This window comes from Trichomycterus rosablanca, chromosome 15 (assembly GCF_030014385.1).
Source record: "Trichomycterus rosablanca isolate fTriRos1 chromosome 15, fTriRos1.hap1, whole genome shotgun sequence".
NCBI classification, from domain to species: domain Eukaryota; kingdom Metazoa; phylum Chordata; class Actinopteri; order Siluriformes; family Trichomycteridae; genus Trichomycterus; species Trichomycterus rosablanca.
Window position 1 is genome coordinate 10,410,139 of NC_086002.1, and position 27,442 is coordinate 10,437,580.

The following is a 27,442-nucleotide window of genomic DNA, read 5'->3' on the forward strand; positions in this document are numbered from 1 at the left end:
GGAGGTTGGGGTTGGAACTTTGGAGTGGAGAAACCTTTTGGATGAACTGGAATGTTGATTGAAAAGGCATGAATTCCCACAGAGTGACCCTTCAAAGTCGTGTAATATTCCTTCCCAGAAAAGAAAAGCCTGTTATAGCTGCTAAGTGGGTGCAACTTCATATTGCCAGCCTTTGATTTTGGACTAGGATGTCCAATGAGCACATTTAGGAAGCCACATACGTTTGACTTTTGACGTATAGTGTATTCCGTTATAACAAAAAGATGTTATGGAGGTACAATCAACACACACCAACTGGGGCAGCTTGCATTAGTTACAGGCAGAAAATATCGGGACATGATTTTTGGAGTCTTAATAAACGTTTTCTGGCAGTTCTTTTGATGATATGACAAAAATGGTCCCAATTCTGCACTATAAAGTTTGAAGTCTATATTCTACATTTCTTAATGATGGTTTTTGTAGCTAAATAGTTCTTTTACTTATAAATAAATTTGTCCTTTATTTTTTATTGTACAATCCAAGAGAAACTGAAATTGTCCAGCATTAAATGTCTCCACATAATTAATTCGTAATTAATTGAGTCGTAGTCTATCCAGATTCTAATGAAACACCTGGTACAAAATAAAATTTGAAATGTTCATGACATTTGTACAACATGAACCTCCACTGATAAACTGGTTTCCATTCCCAGTGGCACTAATAAGTCTTTTGAGCTGAGCGTTTAAGAATAAATTCCATTTACTCTTGGTCAGTTTGATCTCAAGTCTTCATAGGAAATCATTCACCCAAAAGAATCCAAATCATTCAGACCTACAAAAATGTCTTTATCGGTACTGGGTACAACAACATGGGAGAAGTTTCTTAAAGGCTTTTTTGAAGTCCTCATTAAAGATGGTGTATATGAGCGGGTTGATGAAGGAGTTCAGATAGCCCAGCCAGGTCAGCAAGTCCGCGAGGAAAGCTGGGGTATTGCAAGAAGAACACGTGTTCATGATCACCTCTTTTAGAAAGAACGGCAGCCAGCAGATCACGAAGGCCCCTAGAATGAGGCCGAGAGTAAGGGCCGCCCGCCTTTCCCTGGCGGCGGGATTTCGGCGGCTCCTGAACACCCTTCCGGTGGTGGGAGCGATCCTGACTCGTTCGCAATCCGTAGAAGGGTCAGAGAAGGACTTCTCGGTTGGGCTGAGCGTGTCCGGACTGAGAGGAGGAACTTCCCGTTCTGAACTTAACACCACACTGTTGACCGTCTGCTGCGTCAGGCGGCTGCTCCCTCGGCGGATGCGCAGCGTCTGCGCCACTCGGTAGATCTTATAGTAGAGCACCAGGATGAGCACCAGGGGGATGTAAAAGGCGCCGAAAGTGGAGTAAACGGTAAATGCGACATGGTCGTGCTCGATCAGGCAATGCGTAACTGCGACGTCCTGACTTGCATCGGGATGCTTCCTCCACACCAGAGGAGGCAGCGAGACGAGCACAGAGATTACCCAGAGTGCCGTGATGGTTATGAACGCTCTCTGAGAAGTGCGTTTCTGCGAATAGGCCACAGCGTCCGTGATGGCCCGGTAGCGATCGTGAGCTATGGCGGCTAGGTGCAAAATGGAGCAGGTGCAACAGGTGACGTCCAGACCCAGCCACAGGTGGCAGACGGCCTGTCCCAGTACCCACGCCTCCTCCACGATGTAGACGATGCCGACCGGCATCACCAGCGCGGCCACCAGGAGGTCGGTGACGGCCAGCGAGCAGATCAGGTAGTTGGCAGGTTGATGGAGTTTGCGAGTGACCAGGATGGCTGTGATCACCAGTGAGTTGATGATCGTAGTGGCCACAGCTAGGATGGAGAGCATGAGGCAGAGCATGACCTTGCTGCCACTGATCCCACCATCCGCAGCACCGTAGGGCTCCAGTGAGGAGCAGTTTACGTGATCCATGCTTTAGAATAAGTCAGCAGAGGTGACCTGAGGGAAAAATGAAAGAAAGAAATAATGCAGACGCACAAATGACCAGCATTTAAAATAGATACAAATTATTAGTATTTAATAGATTTAGTCCAATATTGGTGGTTGACTTTGGGGGAAATAAGTGTCTGTAAATCGTAATTCAGTATTAGCACATTATTTCATGATGAGCCCCAGACGTCCTCACAGGAGCTCTTTAATGCATATCGTTTTGTATGCCGCTGGCATTTATTGTGACAATGAAATGGGGTTTTTAATAGAATAAAAGCTTTTTTTGTCCTTTCACTCAGCCTTTCAGTGCATTTCGACCACTTTGAAAGAAGCACTGTTCACTTCACACAAATACATTTCTAATTATTTTTTGGACGCTTTCCAAACCTATTACTGTAAACTGTAAAAAATAAATGTAATATTTCCTTTGTCAGTACTTACAGGGGTTGGACAAAATAACTGAAACACCTGTCATTTTAGTGTGGGAGGTTTCATGGCTAAATTGGACCAGTCTGGTGGCCAATCTTCATTAATTGCACATTGCACCAGTAAGAGCAGAGTGTGAAGGTTCAATTAGCAGGGTAAGAGCACAGTTTTGCTCAAAATATTGCAATGCACACAACATTATGGGTGACATACCAGAGTTCAAAAGAGGACAAATTGTTGGTGCACGTCTTGCTGGCGCATCTGTGACCAAGACAGCAAGTCTTTGTGATGTATCAAGAGCCACGGTATCCAGGGTAATGTCAGCATACCACCAAGAAGGACAAACCACATCCAACAGGATTAACTGTGGACGCAAGAGGAAGCTGTCTGAAAGGGATGTTCGGGTGCTAACCCGGATTGTATCCAAAAAACATAAAACCACGGCTGCCCAAATCACGGCAGAATTAAATGTGCACCTCAACTCTCCTGTTTCCACCAGAACTGTCCGTCGGGAGCTCCACAGGGTCAATATACACGGCCGGGCTGCTATAGCCAAACCTTTGGTCACTTGTGCCGATGCCAAACGTCGGTTTCAATGGTGCAAGGAGCGCAAATCTTGGGCTGTGGACAATGTGAAACATGTATTGTTCTCTGATGAGTCCACCTTTACTGTTTTCCCCACATCCGGGAGAGTTACGGTGTGGAGAAGCCCCAAAGAAGCGTACCACCCAGACTGTTGCATGCCCAGAGTGAAGCATGGGGGTGGATCAGTGATGGTTTGGGCTGCCATATCATGGCATTCCCTTGGCCCAATACTTGTGCTAGATGGGCGCGTCACTGCCAAGGACTACCGAACCATTCTGGAGGACCATGTGCATCCAATGGCGGTGCCGTGTATCAGGATGACAATGCACCAATACACACAGCAAGACTGGTGAAAGATTGGTTTGATGAACATGAAAGTGTTCATCTCCCATGGCCTGCACAGTCACCAGATCTAAATATTATTGATCCACTTTGGGGTGTTTTGGAGAAGCGAGTCAGGAAACGTTTTCCTCCACCAGCATCACGTAGTGACCTGGCCACTATCCTGCAAGAAGAATGGCTTAAAATCCCTCTGACCACTGTGCAGGACTTGTATATGTCATTTCCAAGACGAATTGACGCTGTATTGGCCGCAAAAGGAGGCCCTACACCATACTAATAAATTATTGTGGTCTAAAACCAGGTGTTTCAGTTATTTTGTTCAACCCCTGTATATCAGCCTAGCGGGAGCAGCCGAAAGGAATCATCATCATCTTGCTACTTATATCAACTGGTGAGCTTCACAACATAAACTAACCACCCTTAGAATAAATAGAAAAGAATGCCTTTATTTGTCATATACACCAATCAGGCATAACATTAAAACCACCTCCTTGTTTCTACACTCACTGTCCATTTTATCAGCTCCAATTACCACATAGAAGCACTTTGTAGTTCTACAATTACTGACTGTAGTCCATCTGTTTCTCTACATACTTTTTTAACCTGCTTTCACCCCGTCCTTCAATGGTCAGGACCCCCACAGGACCACCACAAGGCAGGTATTATTTAGGTGGTGGATCATTCTCAGCACTGCAATGACACTGACATGGTGGTGGTGTGTTAGTGTGTGTTGTGCTGGTATGAGTGAATCAGAGTTTTTAAATACCGTGTCCACTCACTGTCCACTCTATTAGACACTCCTACCTAACTGGTCCACCTTGTAGATGTGAAGTCAGAGACGATCGCTCATCTATTGCTGCTGTTTGAGTTGATCATCTTCTAGACCTTCATCAGTAGTCACAGGACGCTGCCCATGGGGCGCTGTTGGCTGGATATTTTTGGTTGGTGGACTATTCTCAATCCAGCAGTGACAGTTGAGGTGTTTAAAAACTCCATCAGTGCTGCTGTGTCTAATCCACTCAAACCAGCACAACACACACTAACACACCACCACCATGTCAGTGTCACTGCAGTGCTGAGAATGATCCTCCACCTATATAATACCTGCTCTGTAGTGGTCCTGGGAGAGTCCTGACCATTGAAGAACAGCATGAAAGGGGGCTAAAAAGCATGCAGAGAAACAGATGGACTACAGTCAGTAATTGTAGAACTTCAAAGTGCTTCTATATGGTCAGTGGAGCTCATAAAATGGACAGTGAGTGTAGAAACAAGGTGGTTTTAATGTTATGGCTGATCAGTGTAAATGTAAATGCTTAAACCAGTACCACACCAACACCTTTACTGTCCATGTCTTCATCAACCACGTAAAAAATGGACCTGGAGGTCCATGGGCTTAGAGGCTCTTGCTCTAAAATGAACGTCGTAAGGCTTGAAGGTTTCTTGCTGTACAGACTGACAAAGAAAAAGCAAAAACATGGTTTTATTTTGCAGGACAGCTCTAAGCCCATGGCTACATAAAGCTTAATTGGCTGTGAACTGGCTCAGCTATTTTCTTGCTGCTTCTTCTTCATGGCAAACTTGTTTTATTTTTGTGGTTTTTAAATGACACCCTATCATCTGGAAAAAAAAAATCAGCACAAAACAAACAATACGGCTGAAAGTATTTGGACACCTGACCAACTGACAAACAATTGATATTAAAATACAGTGGTCGCTATGTGATCTTTTCAGCTATAACAACCGGCACTATTCTGAGAAGGCATCTCACAGGTCTTGCAAGTCTGTGGGAATTTGTGCCCATTCGATCAAAAGAGTTCTAGTTCATTCCAGAGCTGTTCAGCGGGGCTGAGGTCAGGACTCAGGACTGTGCAGGTCAGTGGAGTTTCTTTAAACCAAGATTTTCTTCATGTCTGATCAAAGTTTGTTTATTTTGATTTTAACATTGCTTTACGAGGATGAGAACAAAGAGAATAAAAGAAAAAAAAACTTAATCCCCTCCCCCTAAACCATATACAGTGTATCACAAAAGTGAGTACACCCCTCACATTTCTGCAGATATTTAAGTATATCTTTTCATGGGACAACACTGACAAAATGACACTTTGACACAATGAAAAGTAGTCTGTGTGCAGCTTATATAACAGTGTAAATTTATTCTTCCCTCAAAATAACTCAAAATACAGCCATTAATGTCTAAACCACCGGCAACAAAAGTGAGTACACCCCTAAGAGACTACACCCCTAAATGTCCAAATTGAGCACTGCTTGTCATTTTCCCTCCAAAATGTCATGTGATTTGTTAGTGTTACTAGGTCTCAGGTGTGCATAGGGAGCAGGTGTGTTCAATTTAGTAGTACTGCTCTCACACTCTCTCATACTGGTCACTGAAAGTTCCAACATGGCACCTCATGGCAAAGAACTCTCTGAGGATCTTAAAAGACGAATTGTTGCGCTACATGAAGATGGCCAAGGCTACAAGAAGATTGCCAACACCCTGAAACTGAGCTGCAGCACAGTGGCCAAGATCATCCAGCGTTTTAAAAGAGCAGGGTCCACTCACAAAAGACCTCGCGTTGGTCGTCCAAAGAAGCTGAGTGCACGTGCTCAGCGTCACATCCAACTGCTGTCTTTGAAAGATAGGCGCAGGAGTGCTGTCAGCATTGCTGCAGAGATTGAAAAGGTGGGGGGTCAGCCTGTCAGTGCTCAGACCATACGCCGCACACTACATCAAATTGGTCTGCATGGCTGTCACCCCAGAAGGAAGCCTCTTCTGAAGTCTCTACTCAAGAAAGCCCGCAAACAGTTTGCTGAAGACATGTCAACAAAGGACATGGATTACTGGAACCATGTCCTATGGTCTGATAAGACCAAGATTAATTTGTTTGGTTCAGATGGTCTCAAGCATGTGTGGCGGCAATCAGGTGAGGAGTACAAAGATAAGTGTGTCATGCCTACAGTCAAGCATGGTGGTGGGAATGCCATGGTCTGGGACTGCATGAGTGCAGCAGGTGTTGGGGAGTTACATTTCATTGAGGGACACATGAACTCCAATATGTACTGTGAAATACTGAAGCAGAGCATGATCCCCTCCCTCCGGAAACTGGGTCGCAGGGCAGTGTTCCAGCATGATAATGACCCCAAACACACCTCTAAGACGACCACTGCTTTATTGAAGAGGCTGAGGGTAAAGGTGATGGACTGGCCAAGCATGTCTCCAGACCTAAACCCAATAGAACATCTTTGGGGCATCCTCAAGCGGAAGGTGGAGGAGCGCAAAGTCTCGAATATCCGCCAGCTCCGTGATGTCGTCATGGAGGAGTGGAAAAGCATTCCAGTGGCAACCTGTGAAGCTCTGGTAAACTCCATGCCCAGGAGAGTTAAGGCAGTTCTGGGAAATAATGGTGGCCACACAAAATATTGACACTTTAGGAACTTTCACTAAGGGGTGTACTCACTTTTGTTGCCGGTGGTTTAGACATTAATGGCTGTATATTGAGTTATTTTGAGGGAAGAATAAATTTACACTGTTATATAAGCTGCACACAGACTACTTTTCATTGTGTCAAAGTGTCATTTTGTCAGTGTTGTCCCATGAAAAGATATACTTAAATATCTGCAGAAATGTGAGGGGTGTACTCACTTTTGTGATACACTGTATATATATATATATATATACATCAGAGATGGGGAAGCACATAAGTCGTACACACAGCGACTTCAGACTCGACTCTGACTTGTTTCAAATGACTCGGACTCGAAACAACAAGTCCCTAAACAAGACCCTAGTGTCAGAATGTGTTAACGCTCCGGCCGTCTTAACCCGCAACGCACGCAATGGGTAAACGTTACAGCCAGCTTCCGGGGAAGTGATGAAGTGTCGCTCCCTACTCCCTACACAGTTTGAAGTTCACTTAATTTGAACATTTTCGTTACCTTTGGATTGGAATCTTACTTAAAATGGTGAAATACCCTACGTAGTGCACTTTACAGGAACAACTGGGGTGAATGGAACGCTCCTACAGAATTGGCACTGATGGTTGAAAGACAGAAAGCTTTCTGAATCAATCAGACCTTCTGATTTTAATTGTTAGTAAGAAATGCTGTTATCTGCATTTATTCAGTTTGCGTCACACAGATGATGTTAATGAAACGCTTGATTGGCTTTCTAATGAGTTCGTGTTTTACTTCACAACCGGGAAAAGTTTAGAGGTTTTTAATTATAAGCACATTTACAAAATAAGGGATTATATTCCTAATGGGACACACGGTTATAAATTTAATAGCATCTGGAAGAACATAAGCTTAGGTAAGCAGTGGTTATGATTTTTTTCCCGTGTTTTGGATTTTGGCCGCTGTGCCGTGATTTATCGTGCACTTTGGTTTTGAAATGAAAACAAAACTTATCAGTTTGAGCTTTTAACTGGTACCTTCTTGTTACAGAAATTACATTCATTTGCACAATGACTAGGAAAGTAAAGGCACTAAGTAAAACGGCAAAATACAGTCGCTAATCTGTTGTTTTTTATCTGAACTTACATATTATTTGTTTATTTCTATGCTACATTTCCAATATACAGTATGTTTTGTGTATATTATATTGACTCGTGACTTGACTCTAGTCTAAAGACTTGTGCCTTGACTCGGACTCTAGCCTAAAGACTCGTGGCCTGACTCTGTCTCATATTTTGTGACTTGTGAACATCTCTGGCATACATAAACTTAATACAAAGCCAGGATATACTAGGGATGTTCAAAAAGTTTCCACACTTTTTTATTTTGGTAAGAAACAGTGAGGGTAAGAGGAGTAGTGATTGGTCGTGTCTGAGAGACTGAGAGAGAGCTTATAGTCTGAATTTAGCGGCATTTGATTTCCACCTTTTGGATTGCTCAAAGAAGCTTTAAGGGGAAGAAGATGTGATGATGTGAAAGCAGCGGTGCATCAGTGGCTACATGCTCAAGCAAAAACATTTTTTGCTGATGGCATTAAAATGGTATGACGCTGGAAGGTGAAGCAGTGTTAATTTCGTTGACGAATGATTTTCGTCATAGTTTTCGTCAACGAACCTTTTTTCATGACAAAAACGAGACGATAACTGAATAAAAACTACATAAAAGGATAAAAACTATGACGAAATGAATCGACACTTTCGTCAACGAATAAAAACGAGACGAAAATGTTTGGCAGGGACGACATCCAATCAGAACTGATTTAGTTTTGTGGAAGGTAGGGACGAGTTAGAAAGAGATCCAATCATAACTACTTTAGCGTATGTGGAGAGGCGGGACAAGCCGGGTAGCCATCCAATCAGTACTAATCTCTTTTGCAGTACCGCGGTAAGACCACACTTGCACAAATTTGATCTAAACCCGGGAAGACCAGACTAGCCTGTGAACTGTCTTTACTCATGGAACTAGGTTAACTCCACAATGTCAACAGGGAGAAAGAGGAGAGTCGATATCTGGACACATTTCTCATTTGACGTGAAACGAGAAACAAGACGATGTGTGTAAACCATGTGGGGCGACGATCTCGGTTAAAAACACAACAAATCTGAAACATCTGGCACTGCTGGCAGTATAATAGCAACATAATGGCACAGCTGCTTTTATGGTACCCAGTTTTATAAAGAATGTAATATGCAATTTGTTATAAACAATGCATATATTTTTTAGGCAGAGCAGGCCTAAGGTCATTTAAATAAAGATGTTTGAAATAAGTTGAATCTGTTTTTGTGTGTATTGTACATTCAAACATTAATAATATTCCATAACTGGTTAAAAATGTTTCATTTTGTGTAAGTGTATACAATGACTTAAATAATTTAAGGGAACTGATGACAAAGCATTTACGTTTTACACCCTTTATATTTTAGTCGACTGAATCGACTGTAGATTTAGTCTACTATATTATTATAATAATTAGTCGACTAAAACTAGACTAAAACTAAAACAATTAAGATGACTAAATTATGACTAAAACTAGAGATGGGACGATCGATCGGCTATGAATCGGTATCGGCCGATTTTTAATCAAAATATGCTATCGGCGATCGGCGATATTTCCTAAAAGTAGCCGATCCGATCGTGTGATATATAAAGACCATGTTAAGTTAACAGCTCAGTGGATTGATCCAGACTTTGAGCTACGAAGCACCAACCATCACATCACCATTCATCAACCATCGTACAGAAACCACGGTGAAAGCTCTTCATGACCTAAAATAACATCATTAACGTTGTGCATCATACATACGATGTAATTTTGCTGATTGTAATATTTACTTTAAAAAGATAATTCAACCCGGTCACATCTGAGTCGATTCTATCAGCACGTTATATGAACTCCTGGTTCACTTTGGTAAATCGTAAGCGGTTCTTACTTGTGATGTAGATGAGAACAGAAAACGTTACAGAGCCAATCAGAGGCAAAAGTTTCTTCATTACCAAATTCGTTAGTTCAGGATCATCTGCTGAACTTTTAGCTCCTTAGACGGAACGAGTCTGACTCGGTTACAGATCTGTGGTAATAGCAGTTTAATTAAGCTTTTTAATGAAGCTTTTTAATGTAAGAGTCACACAAAATGTTCTGTAGTAGTTGGTGTTTATTTAAAACCACGACATTTAATTAATAACAGTAAACACGGAGAGATAACTGAGAAGAGAAACTTACGCTTCGCGAAAAATGACTCGTGAATCAATGAATCACTTATAGCGATACAGTGAACAAAGCGTCTCTTCTAAAGGCACAAACACACACACACACACACACGCGCGCTGCTCCGGTTTATCTTCACTGTGAGGCTCTTTTTAAGTTTATTTATTTTATTTACTGCTAAACACCCCCCGGTCGCAATCGGCTATCGGCCGATGTCCCTGAAAGGAGATCGGAGATCGGAATCGGTGCCAAAAACCCCGATCGTCCCATCTCTAACTAAAACTAAATGACATTTTAGTCAAAAGACTATGACTAAAACTAAATCAAAATTTGCTGTCAAAATTAACACTGCTATGAAGAAAAGTGATGTAATTTGTTTTTGAATTTCTTAATAAATAGTTTAAAATGTGCGGAAACTTTCTGAAAAACCCTCAAAATAATTATATTGTCCTGCTGTTAGCCCCCATCTTTCTATTATATGCCAAAAAAAGGCTGTCAAAGATTTTCTTCATGTCTATATGGACGGTCTCCCTCCATCATACGAGCCAATCATTGTTCATGTTGGCGCCCACTGAGCGCAAACTCGTGATGTCAGCACTGGTTTGTTTGTTTATTTGGATTTTAACGTCATGTTTTACACTTTGGTTACATTCATGACATGAAACGGTTATTCGTTACACAAGGTTCATCAGTTCACAAGGTTATATCGAACACAGTCATGGACAATTTAGCGTCTCCAATTCACCTCACTTGCACGTCTTTGGACTGTGGGAGGAAACCGGAGCACCCGGAGGAAACCCACGCGGACACGGGGAGAACATGCAAACTCCACACAGAAAGGACCAGGGCCGCGCCACCTGGGGATCGAACCCAGGACCTTCTTGCTGTGAGGCAACAGTGCTACCCACTTAGCCATCGTGCTTCACTGCTGCACCAGATGAGCAGCCAAATTATACTTGGATTTCCCTAATTCCAAAGATTTTCTTACAATCATGTATTATTTACCTCATTACCTCACAAAAACGTAAAAAGATAGAAACATACTTTGGTTTAAAACACAATGTAATAAACAAATGACTCACGCTTGCCACTTCAGAATGTTAATATCTTATTATTTAAAAAAGTCACGCATTAACACACTGACTCACTCTGTCAAATGTACATGGCACTATTCGTTGGAATGCACAATACTTGACATGTGAATTCAACTGACTCACCATCTTCCACCCCCACACTAACCTTCACAAAGTGTTAAAAAAGTCTGTACGCACGATCGCTACTGCTAGCACGAGGCTTCGCTCTGCCAACCGAGATTGCAAACGTTTGCATCAGACCTGTGTGTTTAATTGTTGTTGTCTCGGTTTCTCAGTTTGCTGGAGCGTTTCAATGAATTGCATGAGGAGAAAAGAGCAAGATCTGGGGTGCACCCGGCACTCGATGTGAAACACTTGTTTAAAATTCGTTTCATCAAGTGTTTGTCACTTAGGGAAACTAGACAGTTTGTTTTTAATTACAGTCATTTACACGTGTCATTTTTTCAACCACCTCACCACTTGTGACCATCATTGGTTAACCATTTCAGAGCTGACAAACAAATGCAATGCATTTTGGGAATTCACAAGACGCCTTACAGATACGATTTTGGTTGAAGTCCAAAGCTTACACACGCTTGTTAATATTGTCATCATTTGTGCAACTGTTGTAACACATCCCACAATGCTGTAACACATGCCAGACGGGATGCCCATCCATCATAGGGCCTCGGCAAACACAGACATAGCCAGTCATGTCTCTATGTAGATGCCCGAGTTCGAACCCTGGATCTCTGCAATACCTGAATAGCACGATTGACAGCCGAGTCACATTTCTCTGTAATTAAACAACCAGGGAAGGGCAGCGTCTAAGCCCCCAGAGATGTGACGCTCATTCGACTGTGGACAGTGTCACCTGACAGTTCATACAAGACCTATTTTTGCTGGCTTATTTATTTTTGATTGGAGCTAATATTCAGGCATAACTGCTCTCAGGGGCGGCACAGTGGTTAAGTGGGTAGCACTGTCGCCTCACAGCGAGAAGGTCCTGGGTTCGATCCCCTTGCGGGGCGGTCCAGGTGCTTTCTCTGCGGAGGTTGCATGTTCTCCCGTGTCTGCGTGGGTTTCCTCCGGGGGCTCCGGTTTCCTCCAACAGTCCAAAAATATGCAGTCAGGTTAATTGGAGACACTGAATTGCCCTATAGGTGAATGAGTGTGTGTTTCTGCCCTGCGATGGACTGGCGCCCCGCCCCGTCCAGGGTGTTACTGTGTGCCTTGCGCACATCGAAAAACTGGGATAGGCTCCAGCACCCCCCGCGGCCCTGATTGGACAAGCGGTTCTCTCAGCGTGAGGTCAAGGTTTGCTGTGCAGCACCCTGAGCCGCCCTGCTGTCTTTATGTTGTGTGTTTTATTATCTAGTCTCAGAAAAAGAGCAGCTGGGCGCTCAGGTGGCACAGCCCACTGTAAACTGCGCTAGCCCACTATTGCTGGGATCCAGGGTTCGAATTCACAGCAGTGACATCAGCCGGTCGAGTGTCTACATACAGACATGACTGGCTGTTTCTAGGTTTGCTGAGGACCTACAATGGATGGGCATCCTGTCCGGCATGTGTTACTGCGTTGCGCCAAGTGAATCTAGGACAGCCGGACCCACCGCTGCCCGTTTCAGGATAAAGCGGTGAGAAAAGTTTTAAATCCAATTAAAACAAAGTGAAAGAAATGTGGAACTAATGAGGGAATTAATCAGAGATTCAACAAACATACCAAAAACAATGTGGAAGGACCTCAGCTGAGAAACTCCACAGAGCAGGGCTTCATGGAAGAGTGGTCAGAAGAAAAGCCCTTGTTGAAAAAAATAAGAAAACTGAAGTGGTCCTGACGGAAACCTGATTACCCACCTGATGCTGAAGCCTGCAGGTTGAGACTGCCATGCCAACAATGCATCTAATGCTAGATGTGATGGAAACCTGCCATGTCTGGCACTCACTTTTGACAAACCGGTCCGTGGTGCAAAAAAGGTTGGGGACCGCTGCTGTAACACCATGCACCAGCATTTCTGTTCCAAACTGGAAATCGAAACAGTCCTGAAAATTGCTCAATGAATAATAGTTCTCTGCTTTTTCTCAAATGTGAATAAAACCCTAAGCATTCCACATCGATCGGTGAAGTTCGTAAGAGTTCATCATTCACAGATGCCCACGTTAATCCGTCAATCTGTAGCCCGGCTGCACAGAAGTTTGGAAACTCATTAGATGACACCCTGCAGATACGACCTCACAGGCTAGAAAACGAAAGCGGTGAAGCGACGACAATAGATGCTGAAGCCTGTCACTGTTAATGCTACGCCATGTTAGTTTGTAGGATCATACCAGCGCACCTTCTGCTTTCACTCCCTCTCACCTGCCAATTAAAAAAATATCATTTCCGGAAAAGGCGGCACTATGGGTAGCACTGACGCCTCACAGCAAGAAGGTCCTGGGTTCGATTCCCAAGCGGGGCGGTCCGGGTCCGGGGGCCTATCCCAGCTTTTCAATGGGCGCAAGGCACACAGTAACACCCTGGACGGGGTGCCAGTCCACCGCAGGGCAGACACACACACACACACACATACCCATTAACCTATAGGGCAATTCAGTGTCTCCAGTTAACCTGACTGCATGTTTTTGGACTGTGGGAGGAAACCCACACAGACACGGGGAGAACGTGCAAACTCAGCACAGAAAGAACCCGGACCGCTCCACCTGGGGATCGAACCCAGGACCTTTTTGCTGTGAGGCGACAGTGCTACCCACCGAGCCACTGTTTTGTGGTTTTGATAGCAATTCAGCCAAGATGTTACATTTAAGCTAAACCTCACTTGTAATTAGGGATGTAACGATGCACCACAAGACAGTTAAAAATCGGTGCACATGGGCCACGATTCGAATCGGTTATTCATTTAAGATGAATTGATATTCACTTTAAACAGCAGAGGGCGCTGGTGCTATTTTTTTTTTTTTTTACACAGTGAAACCAGCATTATTTTGCATAGTTTGTACCTACCTCAGAAATAAAAAGGGCATTCATTATTTAAATAAATAAAAGATAAGCACAAATACAGTATTTTATTTTAGAGGGAAATAATAAGAGGAAACTTTGTCATAATTTGTTTTCAATTTCATTTTGTTCAAAAAATCGGAAAAAAATCGCATCGTGGGTAGAGTGTATCGTTACATCCCTACTTGCAATGCTTAAATTTATTTTGGTTTTGCAGGCTATATAAATGTGATTAATAATAATAATAACAATACATTTTATTTATACAGCATCTTTAATGCAGCAGCAATTCAAACTACTTGCCCAGAAACCCTTTCAAAAGCTCTTAACAAGCTAAAATAATATAATTACCGTTGTGCACATCATACATACAATGCAATTTTGCTGATTTAAATATTTACTTCAAAAAGATAATACAGCCCTACCTTATTCAATACGACTGCTAAGCCTGTTTCTGCGAGCACATTATAGAAACTGTGGTTCAATATCAATTACAGTTAGTCGTAGGGATGTAACGATACACTCTACCCACGATGCGATACGATACGATTCACGATACGATTTTTCCCCGATTTTTTAAAACTAAATGAAATTGAAGACAAATTATGACGTTTCCTTTTATTACTTCTATTTAAAATAAAATACTGTATTTGTGCTTAAATTTAATTCATTTAAATAATGAATGTCCTTTTATTTATTAGAATGGTGCAAACTATGCAAAATAATTGCTACACATTTCTCTTATTCTGTAATAAAATATATAGCGCCAGCGCCCTCTGCTGTGTAAAGTGAATATCGATTCATCTTAACCGATTCAAATCGTGGCTCATGCGCACCGATTTTTAACTGTCTTTCGGTGCACCGTTACATCCCTAGTTAGTCGTAAATCCTAAGCGGTACTTGCTTTTAATGTAGAGGCAAAAGTACATCAGTTGCTAATTTCGCCAGTTCACCAATTCAGGATACTCTGCTTTGACTGACAGCCAAAACTCTTGATGTATATCTAGTGGACACTAGTGACACTAGTGAAGTGGAGATTTATCTTCACTGTAAGCTCTGTGTGTAAGTTTTGCTAGCCACCGATCCATTTTTCAGACTGAGCTGGATAACATTAGAGGAATAGTGTGCGTGGTCAGCAAGACTAATCAAACATGCCTCCTGTGGGTGAAAAATGAATTGCTATAGTTTTAGAAGTAAAGAAATCTCGAGCAAAACCCCTGCTTTATAGGACAGAAAATTGCACAGATAAAAAGATAACCCCATACACAGAAATACTTTTGTGAGACCCTATATTCTCACAGATAACCTGTATATGATTTACCTCAGTTCTGAAGAAAAAAAAACTCCCTGTAGGAGGAAAACCAAATCCATGTTGGAGGAAAACTGCTATGTCTAAAACCCTAGACTTGTTTCAGAAGATGCTGATCTATCGTTAGTGTGTGTTGTGCTGGTATGAGTGGATCAGACACAGCAGCGCTGCTGGAATTTTTAAATACCGTGTCCACTCACTGTCCACTCTATTAGACACTCCTACCTGGTTGGTCCACCTTGTAGATGTAAAGTCAGAGACGATCGCTCATCTGTTGCTGCTGTTTGAGTTGGTCATCTTCTAGACCTTCATCAGTGGTCACAGGACGCTGCCCACAGGGTGCTTTTGGCTGGATGTTTTTGGTTGGTGGACTATTCTCAGTCCAGCAGTGACAGTGAGGTGTTTCAAAACTCCATCAGCATTGCTGTGTCTTATCCACTCATACCAGCACAACACACACTAACACACCACCACCATGTCAGTGTCACTGCAGTGCTGAGAATGATCCACCACCTAAATAATACCTGCTCTGTAGTGGTCCTGAGAGAGTCCTGACCATTGAAGAACAGCATGAAAGGGGGCTAACAAAGCATGCAGAGAAACAGATGGACTACAGTCAGTAACTGTAGATTGTAATTGTGGTTTTAATGTAATGGCTGATTGGTGTACATTGGGAATAGGCTTAACATTATACAACACAACAATAAAAGACATTTACACCATCTACTACATCTACACAACTGACCACATACAGTTGCACATCAGTTCATGAACTTGTTGGCCATCAAAATTCAAAATTATTTAATTAATATAAAGTTCCATCAACCTGTTTGGGAAAGTAACAGCCTTCATTTTTCTGGGATGGTTTTTCATGATTATTTAAAGTGTATTTGTAGGAATTCGATGAAAAAATCATAGGTCTGGCTCTAATTCTTAGTAAACACAATGAGATATAGGTCAGACATATACGAATGAATTAGAATGGCTGTTTGCTACGTCTCCGCTGCACTGAAACGTTACCACAGCAAGATCTTCTGAGTGTTTTTTTTCTTAGTTTTCTAACATCACACCTCATTTTCACCCGACATGTGTTTCACTCTGACAGCACAGAGTTATGTAATGGCTCTGCACTCCACAAAACACATGGCACTGTATTTTGCCGAGTTTCCGCTCAATCACTCCATTCATAATGGTCAGGGCCGCAGTGGGTTTGGAACTATGCAGGAACACTGAGCACTTGGAGTAGCCATATATATATATATATATATGGCTCCACTTACCATATAGAAGCACTTTGTAGTTCTACAATTACTGACTGTAGTCCATCTGTTTCTCTGAATGCTTTATTAGCTCCCTTTCATGCTTTTCCTCAATGGTCAGGACTCTCTCAGGACCACTACAGAGCAGGTATTATTTAGGTGGTGGATCATTCTCAGCACTGCAGTGACACTGACATGGTGGTGGTGTGTTAGTGTGTGTTGTGCTGGTATGAGTGGATAAGACACAGCAGCGCTGATGGAGTTTTGAAACACCTCACTGTCACTGCTGGACTGAGAATAGTCCACCAACCAAAAACATCCAGCCAAAAGCACCCTGTGGGCAGCGTCCTGTGACCACTGATGAAGATCTAGAAGATGACCAACTCAAACAGCAGCAACAGATGAGCGATCATCTCTGACTTTACATCTACAAGGTGGACCAACTAGGTAGGAGTGTCTAATAGAGTGGACAGTGAGTGGACACGGTATTTAAAAACTGCAGCGCTGCTGTGCCTGATCCACTCATACCAGTCCCTGTATGAACAACAAGCCAATCGTTGTTTATGTAGGCGCCCAGCCCAGCCGGATGGCAGAGCTGAGTTTTGAACCGATGAGTTCGAAATGTCAGCTCTGATGTGTTAGCATGTTTTACCACCACCTGAGCGCCTTATGCATGCTTTTAGAAAGTGGACGGATACGGAAATATAGTTGGCGCAGGAGGATATTCTGCTAGTGCACCAGAGCTGGGATTCTGAACTTGTCAAGTTCGAATTTTAGCTCTGCTACTGGTCGGCTGAGTGCCCCCCAGCAGGCACAACTGGCAGTGCAGGCAGCAGACAAATTCGGCCGCTAGTCTGCTGGGTCGGGAAAAAACAGACTAAAAAAGGTGGTGGGGTCTTTGACACTTTGTTCCCGGGATACTAACCGGAATAAAAAAGGAGTCTTCGACACTGTGTCCCTGGGCTACTGACCGGACAAAAAAGGGTGTGGAGTCTTAGATACTATGTTTCCAGGCTAGTAACCGGACTAAAAAGGGGGTGGGGTCTTAGATGCTGTGTTCCTGGGCTACTGACCGGGCTAAAAAGGGGGTGGAGTCTTCGACACTGTCCCCAGGTTGCCAACCAGTTTAATAAAGGAAAGGGGTTGTCCTTGGACTACTGACCAGACTAAAGAAGGGGTGGAGTCTTAGATACTGTGTTCCCAGGCTAGTAATCGGACTAAAGAGGGGGTGGGGTTTTAGATTCTGTGTTCCCAGGCTAGTAACTGAACTAAAGAGGGGGTGGGGTCTTAGATGCTGTGTTCCCAGGCTAGTAACTGAACTAAAGAGGGGATGGAGTTTTAGATTCTGTGTTCCTGGTTTAGTAACCAGACTTAAAAGGGGGTGGGGTCTAGGGCTGGGCGATTTTCACGATTAATTCGGTTAATTCGAATGAACGTTTTCACACGATGTTAGAAATGTGACAATCGCGATTGTTTACATACTATATATTAATGAAAATACCAACATGTCATGAGGCAGAAACTGACCAGACGCTCGCGGAATATAAATCAAATAAAGTTTAATACCAAAAGGGCGAAAACAGTGTACAAAATCAGGTTAGAGTACAAAAACAGTAAACGGAAGACAACAAGGATTATACACGGTAACGGTTAGATTCAGTTATAAGGAGCGCAAACACGATCGGCAAAACGAGACACAATCAGAAGAGTTGAATTAAGAGTGAATCAAACACCGCTGAACTGAATCAAAACTCCGGAGCCGATGAGCGCGATCAGGATTGGCTGACCGGGACATGCGATAGTCACGTGACAGTCCGGGGGAGCATGGGAATTGTAGTCCATATAGTTAGAAGCAGACCGTGCCCCCTCCATCCACCCCCCAGTCACAAGAGGACAAAATCAAAGCTGAGCTGAGTGATTACTTGATGCCCCCCAGTGTAGATACTGATACAGACTCACTCAGTGGTGGAAACAGCAGTACAGGCTCGTGTTCCTTTTAAGAAACCTGTAAAGAACTTTTTGTGGTTCTTTTCCTAATGTAAGGAGGTTCTGCTGAACATTATTTAAAATAAGAGATGTTTGTGAGCTATTCTTATAAAGGACATAGATAATTCAGATTTCTATTTTATTTTAATTATTGTTAATTATTGTGATTAGGGGTGGGTTTATAAAATCGATTTTTCGATTTTAATCGATCTTTATTTGAACGATCCGATATCGATTCATATAAATGCGAGATCGATTTTTTAAATACGCCCCTTTTGCACACGGAAATCTATTACTATTGTTACCCCCTTTAATTTCGCGTGACCAGCCACTGTTTTTTCATGCAACGAGATCTGATCTGCACATCAGTTTAGCATGGCAGAAGCTCAAGTTATGACCACTACACAACTTTTTGCACTGATTTTCGCTCGGCTCTGGATTCGGGAGGAACTCGGTGTTCGCTCTGCGATCAAAACTCGGCTCTCAATCAATGTGAGAAACAGCGAGGGGAAACACAGGGGAGAGGTTGGAAACAGGTGGTGGAGCGCAATATAGTTTCTATCAGAATACATCAGCACACGCGAGATCGTTCTCTACAAAACAAAATATTTATTAACCTCCAACTCACTACAGAACGATCCATGCTGCTCGTGTTGCCAAATCCACTCAGATTCATTTATTTCATCAGCGCACAAACTTTGATTGCTCGCTACTTGTTGATGTGCATGTTTGGACGTGGTATCATTAAACCTTTCATCACTTCTCACGTGTGTTTTCGTGACAAAACGTAGTTTTGGAGACCAGAGAAGCTCGCCTGTGATTCCCCATGGTGATGGATGGTGTAGTGTAAAACTCCCCATCGCCGATCAGTCGTGTAGTGTGAACATTACAGTGACCACGTGTTAATCAGAGTGTCGTGTAGTGTAAACTTGGCATAAGCTGTACAACAGCCAGGTGTATGTTTACATTACATTTACAATGTTGTAGCATGTCAGACAAATGAAAGAAAACAGTAACATTCATTTTTTATTATTATTTCATTTGTCTGACATGCTACAACATTGTAAATGTAATGTAAACATACACCTGGCTGTTGAATGTTACTGTTTTCTGTTTTGGATTAATTATTTATGTAAACAAAATACACAAATATTTTTAATAATAAATGTTCTTTGTACAATTATCACATTCGTTCTCTGAACATCTTTACATATTTAAACAAAACCTGTTAATGTAACTCAAATATGCCTAAATGTGTTGAATCGAAATTGAATCGAAAATCGAAGATCGAATCGAATCGGGACCTTGTGAATCGGAATCGAATCGATGCAGGAAATTAGTGGCGATACCCAGCCCTAATTGTGATATCGTTATTGTTATAAAGTTTGAGCCCCTTGAAAGGATAATTATAGGTGGTGCTGGTACTATTTTTGCACTTCTGCAGTCTTTTAAATTACAATGCAAAAAAGAAAAGAAATTTGAGTCTATTTCAATTGCATTATACAAAAAAAAAAAAAAAAAAAATCGAAATCATAATCGAGAATCGGTTATAATTTTAAAATAATCGAGATTTTTTTTGCTAAATCGCCCAGCACTAGTGGGGTCTTAGATACTGTGTTCCCAAACTAGTAATCGGACTAAAAAAGGGGGTGGGGTCTTAGATGGTGTGTTCCCGGGCTAGTAACCGGACTAAAAAGTGGGTGGAGTCTTCGACACTGTGTCCCCTGGTTACCCACCGGACTAATAAAGGGTGTGGGGTCTTTGACACTGTGTCCCCTGGTTACCCACCGGACTAATAAAGGGAATGGGTTTTCAAAGCTGTGTCCTCAGACTACTGACCAGACTAAAAAGGGGGTGGGGTCTTGACACTTTGTCCCCGGGTTACCAACTGGACTAATAAAGGGAAGGGGTTTTCAAAGCTGTGTCCTCAGACTACTGACCAGACTAAAAAGGGGGTGGGGTCTTGACACTTTGTCCCCGGGTTACCAACTGGACTAATAAAGGGAAGGGGTTTTCAAAGCTTTGAAGGCCCCACCCTCACCTGTACAGAAGTGAAGGAACGAGGAAATCAGTGTGTGACTCTTTGTGCACAAGATTATAAGAATAAGAATAGGTTGGTTAACGGCGCACATGTTGGATGGAGCATGTGTCAGGCAAATACACCCTTCCTAATGCAATTGTGGTCCCCAGCTAAAATTGGGGAAAAAAAGATTGAAAATGCTTAAATGAAATACTGTAGTACAAAAGAGCCCAAAACGTGACACTGTAACAGTGGTGTGTGGACGTTTTCTATCCACAGTAGCTGGAGCTTATAAAAGTCTAAGCAAGACTGAGAGCTTCAGAAAAGTGCAGTGTCACTGACCATGAAGTCTCCCAGAAGCCGGAAATTGTTCTTTATTCACGTTTGAATACCCAAGGTCTACCAAGGAACATTATGAATTCATATTCTAGGTATCAAGCTTGAGTTTTTCATTTAAAAGAAATGATAACCAAAGAATCATTTCCGCATCTCATCCAAAAAGCAGATGTACGATAATAACACGTTGCTGATTTCCTTATTCTCAGGGCTTCCAACTCCACATATCTCATCCCGATATGTTTCTCTCTCCTCGCTTTTAAAAGCCACATCTAATTTTCCCTTACGACTTTTAAATCTCCGGCCATGTAGTCTGTCAGACGCAGTCTCTTTGAAGAAGTCTGTGAGTCAGAATGAATAAATAAATTGGCTAAAGCTTGCACCTTCCCCCCCGACTCTCTTGCCGAGCAGAGTTATTTGTTCAATCAGAGAGCACTTATCATCCTGTGGTTTATTCATTGCTGCTTTTGTCCTCTGCCGTGAGCGCTCTGTGGGTTTGGATGTATCAAACATTTGGCCTTCATCACAAATAAATAAGAGTCTCACTTAAGAAAGAAGTAAAGGTGTGAGAAAAAGAAATACTTTTAATAAGGATGTGAAATTTTATGAAGAAATATCCTTCTAGGTGAACCTTGGAGGTTTTGTCAAATCAAACGGATCATTTTCTTCTTTTTCTCTTAATCTATGGAAGAAAAACATACGCCCGCCGAGATCACATTCGCAGCAACAAAGAGGAACCCTATCACCCACCCCCCTCAGACACAGCCAATTGTGCTTGTTGGACACCCGAACAGCTCGAGAGGTCAACATGTCAGTGGTAGTGAGCTACCCCATTAGACCACTGTGCAAACCTAGTGCCGATTTAAGTGAGATTTAAGATGTGCTTCAAGCCACTTTCTGGTGATTAGATTGGCATATTCGTACTAAAGCACCTTTCAACATGACCCTTAAACCATGTCCAATAATTATTTGTCATATTTAAAATGCTAAGACTGGCCTAGGAACATCTGTACCTTAATCATGTATATATAAACCGATCAGCCATAATAGTAAACCACCTCCTTGTTTCTACACTCACTGTCCATTTTATCAGCTCCACTTCCCATATAGAAGCACTTCGTAGTTCTACAATTACTGACTGTAGTCCATCTGTTTCTCTACATATTTTTATTTGATTCTCAGCACTGCAGTGACACCGACATGGTGGTGGTGTGTTAGTGTGTGTTGTGCTGGTATAAGTGGATCAGACACAGCAGCACTGCTGGACATTTTAAATACCCTGTCCACTCACTGTCCACTCTATTAGACACTCCTACCTAGTTGGTCCACCTTGTCGATGTAAAGTCAGAGACGATCGCTCATCTATTGCTGCTGTTTGAGTTGCTCATGAGTAGACCTTCATCAGTGGTCACAGGACGCTGCCCATGGAGCGCTGTTGGCTGTATGTTTTTGATTGGTGGACTATTCTCAGTCCAGCAGTGACAGTGAGGTGTTTAAAAACTCCAGCAATGCTGCTGTGTCTGATCCACTCATTCCAGCACAACACACACTAACACACCACCACCATGTCAGTGTTACGGCAGTGCTGAGAATGGTCCACCGCCTAAATAATATCTGCTCCTGTGGTGGTCCTGACCATTGAAGAACAGCATGAAAGCAGGTTAAAATGTATATAGAGAAACAGATGGACTACAGTCAGTAATTGTAGAACTACAAAGTGCTTTTATATGGTAAGTGGAGCTGATGAAATGGACAGTGAGTGTAGAAACAAGGAGGTGGTTTTAATGTTATGGCTGATCAGTATATTTTAAAACTACAACAATGTAACTTAGTTGGAAAAAGAAAGTGATTTACTCCTTAGAGTGAAATAAAGCCAAAATGTCCATATGTATTATAATGACTATATGTATTATTATTGTTGTTATATTATTATTATATCATTTTAATTATTATTCATTTGTTTACAGTATTAAATTATCAGTTTAGGTACTTGATTAGTAATCAGAAGGCTGCTGGTCCAAGCCCCACCACTGCCAAGATGACACGGTTGGGCCATTAAGACCCTTAGTTCTCAATTAATTGGATTGTATTTTCCACAATGGCAAGCGACTTTAGATAAAGGCATCTGCTAAATAGTGTCAATGTTTAATGCTGATTTAATGTTTGCTTGCTATCTCATCTTTGTTCATAGGGTTTTGTGACTACAAGTTTTAAATTGCGTTCATTCTTCTGTTCTAAATGACCAGGTCACCCATTAAAAATCTGCTTGTCCTTTGTTTTACAAACAGCCCTGTGCCCAAATCTTGCTAAAAGCTAAAAGCATTTTAAACAATAACCCATATTAAATGAATTTAGATTCTGTTGTATTTAATGAACGTAATTTGGGTATTGTGGATTTGTTTAACACTGATGTAAAAAACCTGCTGATTCTGATTGATTTGGCTGTGATGGGCTTTTGTGAGAACTACACAATGATTATTTTTTTGTTGTTTTATTATTGTTAGGTTTTTACAGTGTCAGTGCTATGTATTCAGAGACGTATGTATTTGGTGCCCCGTGTGAGGAATCTCACTATTAGTTATTTTACTTTAATTCTGCTAAAATTGGGGGCAGTTGCAGCCTAGTGGTTAAGATAATGGACTAGTAATAGAAAGGTCGCTGTTTCAAGTCCCATAACTACCCTTAACGCTTAATTGCTTAGACCAGTGGTGTCAAACTCATTTTCACCGAGGGCCACATCTGCATTATGGTGGCCCTCAAAGGGCCGATTGTAACGTGATTGCAGTCTGCCTTTTAAGTCTTGGACAATTTGTTGTTTTTCTTGGAGGCTAAATTCCGTGTTTAAGGTCAAAATGCCAAATTTATACTCTATATTTATAATGTATATCTACATTTATATTGTACTTCTTTACCACAGACATGGCCTCATAACACGAGAGACATACCGGTTTCTCTTCTTAAAGCACAAACTTGTATTCACTTTCCCATCTTTCATTAAATTACCTTCCTTCTGCTTAAATGTTCTCTTCTTGTACATTTTGGGGTTATTTGTAAGTATTTCTCAACATCACTTGTTGGAAAATTTCCTCAGTTAAATGCTGATGTGGAAACACTGCCATCTAGTGGCGAGATGCGGTCACTGTGCGGGTCACAAAATCGGCATGCATTGTGGGAGATGCCGTTTATGTACAGTTTTACAGTGTATTTTAAGACAATCATACATCTTTTAAGCTCTCATGGGTCACATAAAATTACGTGGCCTTGAGTTTGACACATGTGGCTTAGACAATATACATTTACATTTTCAGCATTTAGCAGACGCTTTTATCCAAAGCGACTTACATTACAGTTACAGTATACAGTGTGAGCAATTAAGGGTTAAGGGCCTTGCTCAAGGGCCCAACAGCAGCAACCTGGCAGTGGTGGGGCTTGAACCAGCGACCTTCTGATTACTAGTCCAGTACCTTAACCACTAGGCTACTGCTTGCCCACAGTCACAGTACTGTAAGTCGCTTTGGATAAAAGTGTCTGCTAATTGCTGAAAATGTACACAATTTAATTATGGAACATTAGATCACGTCAGATCATTTTACCTGCACACTGGTGTTACTGGTGTCCTGCTTTGCTCTTTCGTTTTAATGGCTAAAAGAACACTGACACTGTCAGATCATTCAAGGATGCACTAAATAATGTTACACTTGCAGGCACAATTATCATGCTGCATAAACAAAACAAAGAAAAACCTCATGCTTGATCAAGTTCAAGAGATTTATCTGAGATGTCTGAGGGGTGGGAGAGATAAAACATTCTAACGCACAAATAACACATCAGCGATCTTATGTAACACTACCCAAATAATTTTCTGCAAACTCCGGGAAGGAAACTGTGACTTTTGCACTTTATCTGAAAGTCTATTTCACCAACATAACAATCTATAGAAAGAGAATCAGCATTCAGGGTAAAGATCACATCCTGTACACTGGTCTTGATATTTTAGATCAAGTTTGATGTAAGCTATCATGACACTGAATGGTTTTATATCTTCAAGCAAACACACTTTATATAACAGGCTTATGAAGGTCGGGCGATTCTTTTTTGCCTGCTATCAGAGAAGAAAAACAACAAGCTGAAAAAGCAAAGCGTTTGGCCAGATGCACACTAAGGATCTGTCACGCTGAGCCCAGTGACCCTTTGGGTGTTGGGCTGGTGGAAAAGTCACATGCTTTCAGCAGCCTGACTGCAATGAAGTGAAGCTACTCTGAAAGGTTCGTTCCATTAGCCACATGTCAGCTTTTTTATCAGCGTGTGCGCATATACGTGAGTCTTGCCAGAAACCCATTAAACACAGACTTCAGCCGAGACCCTGGGGGGGCTTTGTCTTCACGGCTTCAAAAACGCGACTTAACAAGTTTTAAACAGTGTTATTCTAGCAAAGACACTTTAATTTTGTGAGGTAGTGATTAAAATTTGAATGGAAGACAGTGGGTCTGTCTGAAAACCTAATGAGCTGCCTTGCTGCCTATTGCCTACCTAGGCAGATGCCTAAGTAGAGAGAATTGTAATAAGATGTCGAACTTATGAGGCAGATTATACAGACGAACTACTTAGACAGTAATTACGCCACAGTTTTTGCTTACTAAGCTAACACTGTTCAAGTAAGAGCTGAGGCGGCACAACCCGCTAGCATGCCAGTTAACATCTTCCTCCGTGTACCGAAAAGGGTTAAATTGTCACAGACAGGTCCGAATTTGCAAAAAAATGACACTTGTGCACCTTTATACAAATTAAAAATCAATTCGAGTTTCATCCAACATATTTGTAATTTTTTGGGAGAAAAGTTGTGCCGCACTGAATGCTGGGATTGCCTTTACCGCTAAGGCAGCATTGGGTACACCTTCGTTATTCAGTCAGATTATCACTTAGAATTAAGGCACCTCGGCGCCCAGGTGGGGCAGCGGGATATTCCGCTTGCACACCAGCACCGAGTTTATGAACTCCTCGGTTGCCACTGGGCTGGGCGCAAGCTAGCGGGCATAACTGGCAGTGCCTGCAGCAGATACTAAAAGGACACCGTATCTGCAGGGTGGGTGTGTTCTTCATACACTGTGTAAGGTTGTGTCCTTCAGACACGCAAGTCTCAGCTCGCATCTCAGCATGTCTGCGAGATATCTCACAATGGATGTCGGCTCATCATCTAAAACTTAATCCCAGCAAGACAGAGATGGTGCTCATTCCTGGAGATCAGTCTCCAACCCAGGACCTAGTAATTTCTCTGGATGACTCCCAGATCAGACCATCTGATAAGGTAAGAAGTCTTGGTGTTGTCCTTGATAACCAGCTGACATTCTCTCCTCATATAGCCAACATGACAAGAGCGTGTCGGTTCCTCCTGTACAACATCAGGAAGATTCGTCCATTTCTCTCCAGGGAAGCTACCCAGATTCTGGTGCAATCACTTGTAATCTCACGGTTGGACTACTGCAACTCCCTTCTGGCTGGTGCTCCCATGTCCACGATTAAACCCTTACAGCTCATTCAAAATGCAGCTGCACGTCTGGTTTTTAACCAACCCAAACACTGCCACATCACCCCACTGCTACGTTCTCTTCACTGGCTTCCTGTAGCTGCACGCATTCAGTTTAAAACGCTGACGCTCGCCTACAAAGCCAAAAATGGACCAGCCCCAAGCTACCTTCGTGGCCTAATCAAACCCCGCTCTGTACCACGCAACCTCCGAGCCACTAGTCTCGCTCGACTTGAGCCCCCATCCAGGACTAAAGGAAGACAAGCATCAAGGCTGTTCTCTGTTCTAGCGCCGAAGTGGTGGAATGAACTTCCTCTGTCTGTCCGAACATCTGAGTCTCTTGCTGTCTTTAAAAAACGATTAAAAACCCACCTTACTAAACACTTAGGCTGACTTGTACTTATTTACTAACATTTTGTTCCATTCTTTTCCAAAAAAAAAGGCACTTTGGTTCTAACAGGTTTTAGCAGATTTGTGTTCTTTGACTGTTGTTTTCCTAAACTTGAGAAATGAAATGTTCACTATAGAAGCACTTCTGTAAGTCGCTCTGGATAAGAGCGTCTGCTAAATGCTGAAAATGTAAATGTAAATGTGTAAGGACCCTGATTGGCGGAAGAGACGCCTGTGCAGAATGCAGGGGCGAGAAGAGGAGGGCTGTGTGCGTGTCGGAAGAGGCGTGTACAGTGACGTGCTCTCCTTGGATGCAATCTGGTATCTCTCAGCAGCGGAAGACAAAAATTGAGTGTGCTAAATCGGGAGGAAAATGGGGAGAAAATGCAGAGAAGAATTAAGGCACCTCAGTAGGCAGCATTTAAAGGTGTCTAAGAATTTAGATATGCCTTCTAATCGAAAGTGCAAGAAGGATAAAGTGAAATGTTGGCTACGTAGAGAGCTCACTAGGTTTTCAGACAGACCCAGTGTATCGCCAAACATGGCAGTTGTAGTAGAGAGATTTTTAACCCTAAATAAAAAAAACAGCCTGTGCT

The 27,442-nt window shown here is 42.3% G+C and overlaps 1 protein-coding gene across 2 annotated transcripts in view; it reads right to left on the minus strand.

The window, feature by feature from the left end:
- Positions 1 to 499: 499 nt before the first annotated feature.
- Positions 500 to 27,442, minus strand: part of htr1fb (5-hydroxytryptamine (serotonin) receptor 1Fb) — a 53,828-nt gene continuing 26,885 nt past the window's right edge. The window contains exons 1-2 of one of the 2 annotated variants that reach the window (XM_063009786.1): positions 4,104 to 4,147; positions 500 to 1,955 (exon numbers count right to left, since the gene is read on the minus strand). In XM_063009786.1, coding sequence (XP_062865856.1) covers positions 825 to 1,928 — 1,104 coding nt within the window. In that variant the 5' untranslated portion in view covers positions 1,929 to 1,955; positions 4,104 to 4,147 and the 3' untranslated portion in view covers positions 500 to 824. Of the gene's footprint in view, positions 1,956 to 4,103; positions 4,148 to 27,442 lie in introns of those variants that run through there. The other variant, XM_063009785.1, reaches the window with a different exon arrangement.